At 33.3% G+C, this 13443-nt stretch overlaps 1 protein-coding gene across 22 annotated transcripts; it reads left to right on the top strand.

Annotated features, from left to right (window-relative positions):
• Positions 1–1212: 1212 nt before the first annotated feature.
• On the top strand, positions 1213–6080 carry LOC105128131 (uncharacterized). 22 transcript variants are annotated; one of them, XR_842795.1, is made up of 10 exons: positions 1213–1304; positions 1616–1853; positions 2422–2556; positions 2809–3111; positions 3670–3827; positions 4014–4078; positions 4790–4796; positions 4900–4942; positions 5297–5393; positions 5811–6080. XR_842795.1 is itself a non-coding variant. In XM_011029656.1 (7 exons), the coding sequence occupies exons 2-7, from the start codon at positions 1851–1853 to the stop codon at positions 5855–5857; spliced, it is 447 nt and encodes a 148-aa protein (XP_011027958.1). In that variant the 5' UTR covers positions 1213–1304; positions 1616–1850; the 3' UTR covers positions 5858–6080. The 22 variants fall into 22 exon arrangements, 2 of the variants coding, with proteins under 2 accessions (XP_011027958.1, XP_011027957.1); XR_842791.1 differs by lacking the exon at positions 4900–4942 and adding an exon at positions 4943–5081 and having other exon boundaries at positions 4014–4081; positions 4588–4819; positions 5233–5393; XR_842781.1 differs by having other exon boundaries at positions 2809–2873; positions 3072–3111; positions 4014–5081; positions 5233–5393.
• The last annotated feature ends 7363 nt before the right edge of the window (positions 6081–13443 follow it).

Below are 13443 nucleotides of genomic sequence, written 5' to 3'. Positions count from 1 at the left end.
ATATTAAAATTATTAATGTTCGGAACAATTTTGAACTCTATCAGACTTAACTAACTGGGCTTTAAAACTATTTATTGAACTCTAACATGAAACTTGTGATTCAGACCTTGATTCGCGTTTGCCTTGATGTAGCTTGGTTCGTGGGCCGCACAGCAACACCAATGCTGACTGGGCCCCGGCCCAAATGGCTACACGCGGCATTACAAATATATTTTGGGTTCCCGCCACACGCTTTTTTCAGTTTCGAGTAGTCAGAGTACGCTATACATTAAAATATCTAAAAATATGTATTAATTTAAAACAAAGAATAATTTTTTGAATTTTTTTAAAATATTTTTAAAATATAAAAATAATATAAACACTAATTCTTGTGCATGATGAGCACCGTAGCTTTAACCAATGGTGACAGCGCGGGCAACACAATACTCTTTGTACAAAGTACGCGTCTCTTTCGTGGCCATGACTATAGTGTATCATCAAAATTTACTAACTTATCCATTGATAACAGTGTTAGATGCATCCATATTTTTATTACTCAATTATAACATCTTTTCATAATATTTTTTTTAATCTCTTTACTTATCATTAATATTTTTTATTTATAATGAAAAATACTTTTTATTAAATTATAAAAAATAAAAAATATTTATTCATCTGTTAATTATATTAAATTTTATCCTTAGTGTTTTTATTAGGATATATATTATTTTGATTTTATTTCTCTATTTGATTTTATTTTTTTTACTATTTTTGTTTTTTATTTAACTTTTATTTTTTATTTTATTTATTAAATAATTTTTAATTTGATTTTATTATCTTATTACTATTTATTTTATCTAAAATAATTTATGAAATGATTTTTTAATTATTTTTATTTTTTCTACAGTCTTCAATTTTTTAATGCTTGTTTTATTCAAAATAATTTTTTTTAATTTTTTAATTTTTAATTTTTTTATCTTTAACTTATAAAATTTTAACAAATTTCATAAAAAAATTAAAAAATTAAAAATTCTATTTATGAATATATAACGTTGGGTTTCTGCTTCTTCCGGCTTTTCTATTTCATTTAGCAACCTAGTTTTTGTCGCAAGGAACCCCTTTTATTTTCAATTCCTGGATCGTCAGGCTCCTCACAGATAGGACTTTCTTGATTTTGAAAACCGCCTCATGGATTTGTTTTTTTTCTTTTAATCTATTTTATGAACTGAAATCAATTCTCTTTTTTCATGACCATTTGTGACATGCGTGTTGTTTCTTAGTTGGGAAGGATTCCGCCGAGTCTGCACGAGGGCTGACATTGAATGGTATTGTTGGCTCGTTTAGTTATATTTGCTTATTTTGTGCAGAGCTTTGGACATGCCTTTGCAAGTTTAAGTGACTTATGTTTTTATTGGGCTTCGATTTGTGGAATTGCAAGGTTTAGTATTAAACTATTTGATAGGGTTTCCATTTAATATATATTTTTTTGCATCAAAACATGACTCGATCATTGAAAGTCTCGTTGAATTTGGTTCAATGTCAGACAAATACTCAAATTGTGAAATGGATTATTGAGTTCTGCAATTTATGCATAATCTCCTATATGGGTTTAATTGATCGTAAACCCTTTAATTAGCTAGCATGTGGGCAAGCCTTGGTTCGCAGTTGAACTTCTATCTGATGTATTGCAAAACTGTGCTATATATGCTGCGGTGATGGTGCATCAACTGAGGAAAATGCGGCAAAGTAATTAAAAATAGCTTGTATAACATCCCATCCTGGAATAGTTACTACGATCGCAGCTTGTGTTTTTGTTTTCTGGTGGCAAGGACTAATTTATTCAAATCCACATGCACAGGCAATCTTGATCAATGGTAAAATGCTATGATAGCCTCTTAACATTAATTTTGTTCGGACAGCTGTTCAAACTGTTCTCTTATCATTCTTTGTTGCCAGCAGCATGCTCTAAAAAGTTTTAGATCTCCTAAACATGGTATAACTTGTGAATTGAGACTTTCATTTTAGTTCCTTTAGAAATGGATCATAGGCGGTCCAAGGAACACCTCGGTAGTTGCTTAACTTACAGAAAGTTTGAGAAAGCAGTAGAGTTGTTGAATTTATGAGATGAATATAAGAGTAAAAAATCGTTTATGTATTGATAATTCTCTAGTTTTCATTAGCTTCATCATCCATGATCAATGATCAGAGCTTCACAATACTTTACTGTAGCTAAGCATATATATCTCTCCTCTCCCCGGCCCTGGGACTCTTTTACAGGCTTCTCTTGTTTGCTTTGTGAATTACATAACCTCAGTTACTAGCTTACTAGTCCCTTTATAGTAAACTCGCGTCTTTTATTGCAATTGAATGTACTTCATCTCATCTGCATTATCCTTTTCCAAATAACATAAACAATGATTATCAGTTCACTTTATGTTGCAGGCTGTGCAAGCTTTTAGCTGAACCCTTGTATATCCTCTCCCAAAATTTTCTCTTGCTTAAAATGTGGTTGATTGTTGAAACAGCAGCTACCTTTTTGCATTGTCTGACAATGTACATCATTCTTTCCAAGCAAAGGTAAAAGTTTATTTGGACTATTTAACAATCTTGAATGTTATAAATTGTTGATCTGACTAATGGCATGTGGTAGATACACACTTGAATTCTTTTACAGCTTGAAATAAAGCATCATCATCTGTTTTTGAGATAATTCAAGGATGTTAAGTGATGCTACATGCATCAACAACATCCCAATTTGAAAGTTTGATGAGCGTACATGTTGTACTAATTGCATCATATAGATTCTACTTTTCAATGTGTTTGTATTAGGTAATTTGATATGCAGATTTGGGGAGAATGTATTCCTCTATGTGGTGGATATTGTGCGCTAATTAGTAAGCTTCACTGTCTCTTTCCACCTTTTTTTAACAGAACTTGACTGTTTCTCCTCATCTTCAAGATCTTGGAATTTTTGTCACTTCTGTTCTTGTGGAAGTCTTGGGCTACTTTTTATGCAAGGCACAAAATGTTACTTCAACTTATGTTCACTTTTTTCTTTTTTTGGCATATGAAATGCATTCCTTGAAAATCAGCTGCAAATGGCAACTTGCAGACTATTTGATTAAAAACAAGGTTGGATAAATGTATCTATACCTGTTTCCGTATCTATTTTTCTAAGTAATCTCTTTGATCTGAATTCCTAGTTGTGAGACTTGTGTACGTGAAACTTATTTCTTGCTATATAGCCTTGTTCACTGACAACTTTAACATAAAACTTATAATTCTCGCAGGACAAAGGAATTGTTTTTGCATTGTCACAAACTGCATATGAAGCTTGCTTGTTCTTAGGATATTGGAGTTATTTTGTTCTTTTCCATGCATTTAGAAGTTCTGATCTTTTCCCTTTCAGGAATGATTTTTTTTTTTTGTGTGTGAGCGAAGTTTCTATGCTTTTTATATTCATCCCTGTCCCTTCAAAAGAAAACAAAGGAAGGAAAAATTGCTTAAACTGGTAGTGTGATGGAAACCTGTTTTTTTTGTTAATGTTTGCAAACTGTAGAGCTCGATAGTGTCTTCAATTTGATCATATTAATTCGTTATCAATTTATGGCAATGTTCTTTAGCAACTGTGTGCTATTCACAACTATTTTGTTAGTATATTAGTTAACACCATGTCTTCTCACACACTAGGAACTATAATGGATCGTGATAAGCAGCTGCTAGCATGTGTTTTCTGTTCACTCATCTATCCTCTCACAAGCTAATTCTTCAAAAAGAGGAAAAGATTGTTCTTGTATGGTTGGATACCCCATACAACCAGGCTGTATATGGACTTGTTCACAAGTTAGGTATGTGGCTGGTTCAGATATTATGTGCCTTTTTGAGTTATAACAGCAATTTTTTTTTTTAATCAAATTGAGTGTTTAAATAAACCAAAATAGTATATTTGAATCTTTTGCTAATTTAGAGAGTTTGATTAATATAGCATGTTTATAATTTGGAGCTTGTTATAAATGTTAATTTTTCATTTCCAGGGAGCTTAGTTGTGAGATTGGTGTTTCTTCCATTCAAGGAAAGTTCACATGCTACATTTTCCAGGTTTATTTCTCTCCTCATTTGTTCTCTTAACATTGTTCTGATTTCAACAGATTTGATTATGTTGTTTAGATGGTTCTGGTCTCTTCATGTGTTGTTTTGCATTTTCTTGCTTTGTGGTTTCATCATTTTCGACAAATTTGCTTATGTTGTCTTGATGGTGCTGGTCTCTTCATGTTTTATTTTGCATTTTATTGCTTTGTGGTTTCATCATTTTTGTTATGTATTTGAATCTAGCCTATGCTTTTAGCTAGAACTGTATCGTTTTTAGTTAAGAAACATAGTTACAAACTTTGTTGAGGGCAGCAAGACAGGACATGCAAAAAGAAATTTTCCCATCTTCTGTATTATTGTGCCATTACACTTGCCTGCTAATGCCACTACTACTACTAGCTTATCTTGTGTGACGAGGCATTTTCCCTGGAATAGTGTGTGTGATTAACTCCTTTGCTTGCCAGAATGGTTAAGAATCCCCTTTCTTTTCTTTTGAGCTGAAAGATTTACATTTGGAAAGCATGCAGTAAATGCATTTCAACATCAATTTGAAGTCACAATATTTCTGTTTACCTTCATAAGTAGCTGAATGCTTCTCCTCTCATGACAGGGCAAGATCCAACAAAAGTGGGAAATTGATGACATATTCTTTATTAAATTGAAATTCTCTGGTCACTGGTTTCTTGACTATTCTGAGGATATGATTTCGAGGGTTATATTCTCTGCATTATTCATCAAACACTATTTCCAGGTATGGATTTGATGCTGTAAGTCTTCCATATTTGTGGGTATTTACATCAGCCTTGTACTGGATTTGTGTTTTTCTCTGTGCGGGATTCTTCTGCATTTTCTTTTACCAGCTGCTTACCTTCAGGTTGGACAGTTCTTTTGTTTTCTGGTGTAATTACTCTCATATCCGAGAAATTATTTCTGGACCACAAAAATTTCTGGCCAGCATTTAAAATCCACTTCTCTATCGGCTTAAGTTGCTTCTGCATAGCATCTTTCATCATGTGAGTGTCCCCTCGTCCTTTTATTTCTTCAATTTATGCTATAACCATGTGAACTGATTGAGGTGCGAATATAATTGATCATTTAATTTTTTCATATGCTCTTTGAATTTTGCTTTAAGTTTCCTGTAATTTTGTCAATTATCATTAACAGTTACCGCTGTGAGAGGCCTTTTATCAACCAATTATCCCTAACAAACAAGGGCCTTTGAATGCAGCACAAAAAACACAAGGGCAAGGGAATTAAGTTAAATCTTGATTTGAATTGCTCTGTTGAAGTCCATTTCATGTTACAATGGGATTATTAGTAGCAAGGTAACTAAAAAGCAAAGTTATAATGTTGTGATAGCCATTTGTTACTCACAAGCTGGCTGTATTACTAGCAACCCTCCATTCCTCAGTTAAAAAATGTCATTTCTCCTCTAATTTTGAAAACATTGTTTTCAATACCATTAAAATTGACTAATAAGAAAGTAGAAAAGCTAGAAACCATTTGAGAATTCTCTAAAGTACAATTTTTGAAAGGTTGCAATTTGCATTGGATTGGATTTGATCTCAGGACCCCTGTTCTGGCTTTCGCTGCATATGCTTGAATTTTCTTTCCCTCTTGCTCCCTTCATGTCAAAGTCATGTAGGTCTCAAGTGAGCATAATGTAGTGTCTCCAACATGTCACTGTGAATGCCACTACGTTCTTAAAGTTATTCTTGACATGCCTTTATAATGCTTGGCAGGCGTTATAGCTGCATTTGTTGAATCTAAGCCAGAGCCAAACGAGTGAAAAGGTTCCTTCTCTTGCCAGAATTACTCGATACCCAACAAAGAACTACGGATCACTTGCCCCTCAATGTGGCCTAGAACTTCACGCTTCAATAACAGCGTTGCTAGTAATGTCGTTTATTTTCAAAACAATAATACACTGCATTGTTTTAGCTTACGAACTACATTGCAATTTTATTTTGCAATTTTTGTGCGCTAAGAAAGCTTTTCCTTTGTGTCAAAAAGCATGAAATTTGGTAATATCATATTTTAGTAGAAAAAGGTGGCAAACGTTTAAACAGCCATAATAACCCGTTATAATGCTTGTAGTCAATGATCCCTTCGCTATATACAAAAGCAACTTTGCTCATCATAAATGCCCCATCCTGCTAGGCGCAACGATTTGAACGTAACAAGAAATGTGACGCTTCACAATCTCTAGCAAAAAAAATTCCTTGACAGGTGAGAAAATGGGCAAGTGAACAAAATAATTTCATTAAAAGCAAGAAATAAAGTGATAGAAGGAGGCCACTAGCAGAATGATGATTCATAGGACATCCACGGGTGTGTTGGGTTGTCTTCTTCCAGTGTCACTCCAGGAGCAGTGCTTTGTAATTATAAGCTTTGAAAGCTTGAGAAAGAAAAGGTAGACAGAGAGGGAAAAATGAAACTCATGATGATTAAGACGAAGACTATGGTTAAGAGTTTGGACAAACATCCAACAAACCCATGAACATAAAGTTGCTTCTATCTTCTAAAACAAAATGATGGCAGTTTGAGTCTTGCTTGGCAGGTTAGATTCCTAGTGAGCTACATTACAAAGTCCTTTGCTTCAGAAAGCAGGAGTGAAGTGAGGGGATGTCACTTGCACATGTTGAGTGGAAATATGAGAGTTATACGTTGACTGGAAATATGAGAGTTATACTGCCATTTTTTAATATCGAAAAAACAAGGAGAATTGAGGAAAAGAAAAGAGGAGGAAACCACCAATAATTTTTGGCAAAAAACTAAAATTATTCCAAGCTTGTGATTTTCAAAGAAATAAAGCAACCGAAGTCGCAAGGCTTAGGAACACCGAAGTCTCCAGTTGATCATAGAAAGAACCCTTCCTCTGGGAACTTCTCTCTTTTGTGTTTTGCCATGGATATTAATGAGGCTTTTAACTTTCATGGGACATGCTTGTTCAAAAGCAGGGCTTCTCCAGAAACATGCATGTTGCCTTTCACGAACCCCAGAGCTCTAATTAAAGCACAAAGGAACAAAAAATTTGCATGGTTTTGTTAAGATTGTATGTTCTGTTCCCTTGCCATTCGAACCAGCAATTTACATTTATGTAGCAGCAATCCTATCCTAGCTCGACAATTTACTTAGGCAGACAACATGCTGATTTTAATATTGGTTTCAGGTTTCAACACGTCGCTGGATTAAGAAAAAAAATTATATGATAGTAAAAAATCATTTTGAGTTCTTATTAGGGAAAAAAATATGAACCGTCTTGAGTCCCTCACACTCGTTAATCTGTTGCCTATGGAGAATGGCATGTTTAACTATCTGTATCCTTGCTCAAAGTTCCCAAGAAAACCCTCCTTCCCATTAATTTAAATCCTCCACGCCTCCCCTTTTTCGCCTTATATATCTAATTACTTTAGAAGGTCTAAATCATTTGGTTGTCTATTCTAATTTCCTCGCACAATACTCTCAAAATAAGCGGCGGTGCCCTCTCAAATCTTCATGTCAAAGCATCTTTATTTTTCTTTTAAAACAAAAACCAAATGATAGAACATGACATGTAATGATGACTGGGGACCCTTCTTTTTTATTTTTATGTCAATTATCTTGTTAAGTATCTTGCCAAATCCTCTTGATTAGGCCACGGAGATCAATATCAGCAATGAAAGGTCTCAAATGTGTGGTCATTGCAATAGTTTCTTGATCACATGGATCTCCTCTTAATTTTCACCCTTTTACCTTTCTACTTCACCCCAAAAGCTTCACTATTTTTTTGAAGATTTCATCATAAACAACAAAACCGTATCGCCTGTTCATTATGCCCCAAGTAACTTTCGTTTTTGTTGATAATGCACATTGTTATTAGAGGGGAAAAAAAAGATTAATTAGGTGAAACAATTTTTATAACTATTAAACAACTGCACCAAGAAATTTGAAGAGGATGTCTGAGTTTCGTCTCCAACAGTACTAAACAGCTTATGGAAGATCATGAATTAAAGTGACCAGAGTGATGTGATCAGACAATGCTTCTCGTTTGAAGAATATATATCGGAGTGTTGTTAGGAGTGGATAATACCGGGTTGAGCTGTTGAAGTCTACGATTGGCGCTTTTAAACTAGAAGAGGTCACTTACATGCATGCCCCCAATATCTCACGCATCCTTCAAACCCTAATGATTTTGTTCTCCACTCAGACATTACAAAAGTTAGAATATGAACAGAAAAAGAGGATTGTGGTCATGAGAGAAGACTGTTCATGACTCATGAGAAAGATGGCGGGGTGTGACTGTGAAGTCAAACGCTAAACACGGTATGTTTTTTTTGTTTTTTGAAAAATCCCCCATGGACCCAGTTTTCATATCCACCCTTTTGTCTTGCCAATCTTATTCCTGAGTGTGTTCAATTCTTTCATCATTCTCCTGTGGAACCCTCCATCTCCTTTTCTTTACCTTTCTATTACATCATCTTGGATCTCTATGATTCCATATATTGCACCACTTATTTTGATTTTCTTTTAAAATCTGTCATGTTTATATATTTGTTCTAATTTCCTATATATTTAGACACGCACCAGCAGCTCAGTTCAAGGGTTTGATTAATTAATAGGTCAATCCACAGCTTTGCAAGTACTTGAAGAAGTGCTTGCATGCCGGATGCCAGATTAACGAGAGCAAAATTATTCTCTGCCGGGATTAATGCATAAAAGCTCATTGGTTGACTTTTATCTACTAAGAAGTGGTTTGATCTGATGCTGTTAATCCCAAAAAAAAACGTAGGAATAGTTTTTTTTTTTTGTTAAAAAATAATATAAATTATATTTTTGTTAAATTCAATCTTAGCAGAAGCATGTGCACGCTGAAATACTCTGCAGGAACCAGATAAATTCGAGCATTTTCGAGCGTCCCTTGTCCTGCATTATTATTATTATATAAAAAAAGTACATTGTAATTTCTGATGTCGAACAGTGAATTGGATGGAGTAGAAACTAGAGGCCGTGTGTGTGTGTGTGTGTGTGTAGCTCCTCCACATGGCATTGAATTACTTGCCAGGTCCCAGCAAGCAGGCAGCTAGTGAGGATTATTCATAAATGCCTTGCATTTGGAAGATTGTTCCTTGTTATTTTTTTAATGGGGACATGGTACTGTAGTACCTTACTAGTTGTGGATCCCCACTGCTCCTCGGATTCAAACTATTTATTTTTTTATGTAAATATTCAGGTACGGAAAATACATTTTAAGAAAGGAATAACAATTCATGACTTAAGTTACACTAACAACCGTATTAAATTTGTTTTTATTTTAATTAATTAAATAAATAATATTTGTAGCAGTAGATATAGGGAAAAAATTATAAAAAGTGATCATTATAATATGAAAAAAAAAATTAAATGAGAAAAACAATGTATTTTAATTTTTCAACTCAACAAATACATAAAAAAAACTTAAAAAATTAATCTTGATCTACCCAGGTTATCATGATAAATTTGTAACCATAATAATCAAGGTTGAGTCAACTCGGGTTATTCCACCACATATGCGACTCACGTCACGAGATCAAGATAATTAAAAAAAAATCATAAAAATCATGAAATCTATTTTTTATATAAAAAATCAATGTCAACCAGCATTGATTTTTCAAATATGTAACCCAGATTATTAGACTCGAAGCATCATATTTTAAAAAATCATTAAATTCAATTTTCAATTAATCAAATGTTCAAAGATGAAGTAGAAAAAATAAATTTAATTATACAAAAAGGATTAAAAAAACAAGCAATTAAAAAAATCAAAATTAAAATCGAAACATGAAATAAATTTTATTTTTAATTGAAGGGTAAAACTAAAAAAAATATTAATTTTAAAAAATAATTTAACAAAAGGATCTCAAAAAATCAAAATCAAAATTGATATAAAAATATATATTTTTATTAAAGGGTAAAATTAAAAAAAATTAATAGAAGAACCTAAGAAATATCAATAAAAAAATAAGAATCAATTATAAAAAATAATATGTTTCAAATTGAGATTGAATAATAAAACTAAAAACAAATCTAAGATTTTACAAAAGGCTCAAAAAATTTAAAAAATAAAAACTAACATGGAAATACTTATAAATCAAATGATAACTTTAAAATTTTACATGGCCGGTGCAAGAATCAAGAGGAGAAGAAGAGAATGAGAGCAAAGCTAGCAACAAACCGTGCCATCATCAACTACCTTAATCATCCTCTAAAAAAAACAATACAATGCTTACAACGACATGGAAGGAATGAGAATTTGACCAGTAGAAGACATTGTAAAGGGCATTAGCACCTCCTAAAAAGTGCCAAACATGATAATAATAGGAAAAAAATATTATGAAAATAAAAAAAGATATTATTATATTATTTAAGTGAACAGTATAAATGGATATGTGTCTGTAATGTTTTTAATAATTAGCTTTCGTTAGTTTTATGATCTTTCCATGGAGCATAATTTATTAAGAAAACTATCTATCTACAAGGACGTAATTGTTGTCCCATAAAGTAAAAGTTTGTTTGTTTTTGTTGTGTGTAAGCGATTTTGACAAATAATAATTTTTTTTATTATTATTTTTAAATAAAATTAAAATAAAATTAAAAAAAAAACAATTATTATTACACTTACAAATATTCTCGGGTAAAAAGCCCCAGCTCAGGCACTCACACTTGTGGGTCACTGGCTGCTTTGAGATTGACTGTTTTCAACGTTAGTGATGTCAACATAACCCTGGTGAAACTGAGCCACCCTTGAGACTTCTTCATCCCAACTAACTAGTCAGACTTGTCTTCTAACAAGCTTGACTTCTTTCCAAATCTATTGGTTCTCATTTGTACATGTAGGGACGAACCAAACTCAACGATTAATCAAGGCCATTTGCTGACTCGATGACTCAGTAATTTGATCCCTTCTCGATTTGATAACTATAGTTTCGACGCAAACTTTTTACTAGGTGGATTCCGTTTCATCCAGCAACAAATAAAAAAAAATTCCGTTCAACTGTTCTTTTTCTTCTTCTTTTTATCCACTGGCACCGGGTTGATTTTATTGAAGTGTAGCATGCAGGAAAAAGTGAGAGCTTTATGGCAAGCCATGCCACAAGCTTACAAGATAAGATGATGGCTGCTTGCTTTGTTTTACGGCTTTTGCTCCTTGTTCTCTTCGTCTAGTTTCCCTTGCTTTATAGACTGCGAAGTTTTAGCTCCAAGATTCTGCTTTGTGTGCGTGTCTGGTTGCTTAACAGATTTTACCCTTTTATGAGACATGCAATCCTGGAATCCAAATGGTCCTGAATGCATGCAGTTTATAGCCTCAACACCAGCACCTCTTTTGCGTTGTGCATATTCATTTTAGGACCACACCACAGGCACGTACAGATAAAATTAGTGATGATTTCCTTAGGATTTAGCAGCTTCTGTGTATTCAGTGTTCTTGGAAATTTTGAAGACCCAAAAGTGGTGAAGCCCTGCAACTGTTATGATCATCAACATGGTTATGGCACAATGTCCATTGATGGCTTCTAATGTCTACACTGCATGTTTGTGGGAGTGAAGCATGCAGCTTCCCCCTTTCCACGTTTAAGTTGCTTCCAATATTCCGAGAAGTGATTATTAATTTCCTTAGAATTACACAATTTGCAATTCCTTTTTGTTTTACCTTCTAAGGAATCTTCTCTAACAAATGTAGAATCTCGGGATATATTCTCAATATGGATATGGTACAAATGAGTGTATCGTTTATATACGAACAATTGAGTATATGGCATGTATAAGTAACCTTATGTAAATTTCTTAGTTGAAGCAAGTGGCTGGTTATGCAACGATATTATAGATATGCTCTCGACAGAAGTCCATATTACTTTACTTGATTTAATTTAAAAGTGATTTTGATTGAGAAAATAAATTAATGTTCGTTCAATCTTCTAAATTGTTATTATAATAGGGCTAATCTTTAATTGGATCATGAGTATATTAATTAAATAATAATTCATTTAATATTTATATAAAATACTTGAAGGTGTCACATTGAATTCAAAAATTATATTTGAATATATGAATACAATGAATCTAGCCACGTGTTAGGCTTATACAAACATGGAATATCCGAGTATGTTCGGGACGTTATGTCAAAAAACATTGGACTCGACACCCATAAAAAATACATAATAAAATACATTTTATTGGCCCGACAAAGCACTAGATTCAACAGCGCTTGGACTTGATAACATGCTAAGCCAAATACACCTAGTGTTAAGGGTGTTAAAGGTTGGTGCGTGCCGGTCTATTATGCTTGAAAGTATGAGAAAATTATATCTGTATTTTTTCAATTCAATATATTTTAGATAAAAAAATATTTAGATAAAATCTTGATTCATTAGATTCAAAATGTGTTAGCAACTCGGATCAACAATTAAATTTTAACTAAAATTATGTTTGAGTTTCTATTTTATTAAGATACATGTATATACATACATACTTGTTTTACCAGGGAATTCAATGAAATATGTAGTGTGAGAAAATTGCACTCCCGACCAGTATTTTAATTTTGTATTATAGCAAAAAAATATCAAGTTTATAATCATTAGTTCAAGTGTATGTACTGTAAACTTATTTTAATTCGAGACCTGAGAACTAATTTGAAAAAGAAAATTGACTATAATCATAAAAACAAAATTTATACGTATATGTTGATTTGGTGAGATATATACAGCTTATTTTCATGAAGACCACCTATATCAAGAGGCTTGGAAACTATCTCCTGTAAATAAAAAAAAATCTTTATACCTTCATCTTAATTTGACAGAGAAATTTAAAATGACTATAACCTCAATTTGACCGAATTCAAGCAGAGATAAGCTGCATTCATTCAGTCGCTGCTGGTATATGATGAGCGAGACATTTGATCATTTGAGTTAACTCTTTTCTTTTTCTTTTTTTCTTTTTTGAGGAGAAAGAGCAACAGTAAAGGGCGGAAACTGAGACAGAATCACGCGTGGGCATGGGACGCTTGCACCCCCTGTCCAGCACCATCCATCGCCACCACCACCATCCATCATCATAGGATGTTTTGGTGTAGGGTCACGCGAAGGAACCCTAAGACCAATGAGTGCAAAAATTGCAAAATGGCAGGCACTTTGCCAAAGGCAAAGACAGAAGGACCATACATACGTCCCCAGCAAAACATACTGTTACTTCTACAATAATCCAAATATAATAATAACAATCTCATGTTCTGTCTATCCATACAATGTCAATGGGGTCTCATTTAAAGAGGAGGGGTTTGGAGGGGACAAAGTGAATGTGGCACCCACTTGGGCATTTCTCTCATCTGGACCCCACCTCCCCACCTTACCCTACCTACCC

The sequence above is a fragment of the Populus euphratica genome, unplaced genomic scaffold (genome assembly GCF_000495115.2).
Source record: "Populus euphratica unplaced genomic scaffold, PopEup_1.0 scaffold49.1, whole genome shotgun sequence".
NCBI classification, from domain to species: domain Eukaryota; kingdom Viridiplantae; phylum Streptophyta; class Magnoliopsida; order Malpighiales; family Salicaceae; genus Populus; species Populus euphratica.
This window is presented reverse-complemented; position numbering and strand designations above follow the sequence as displayed.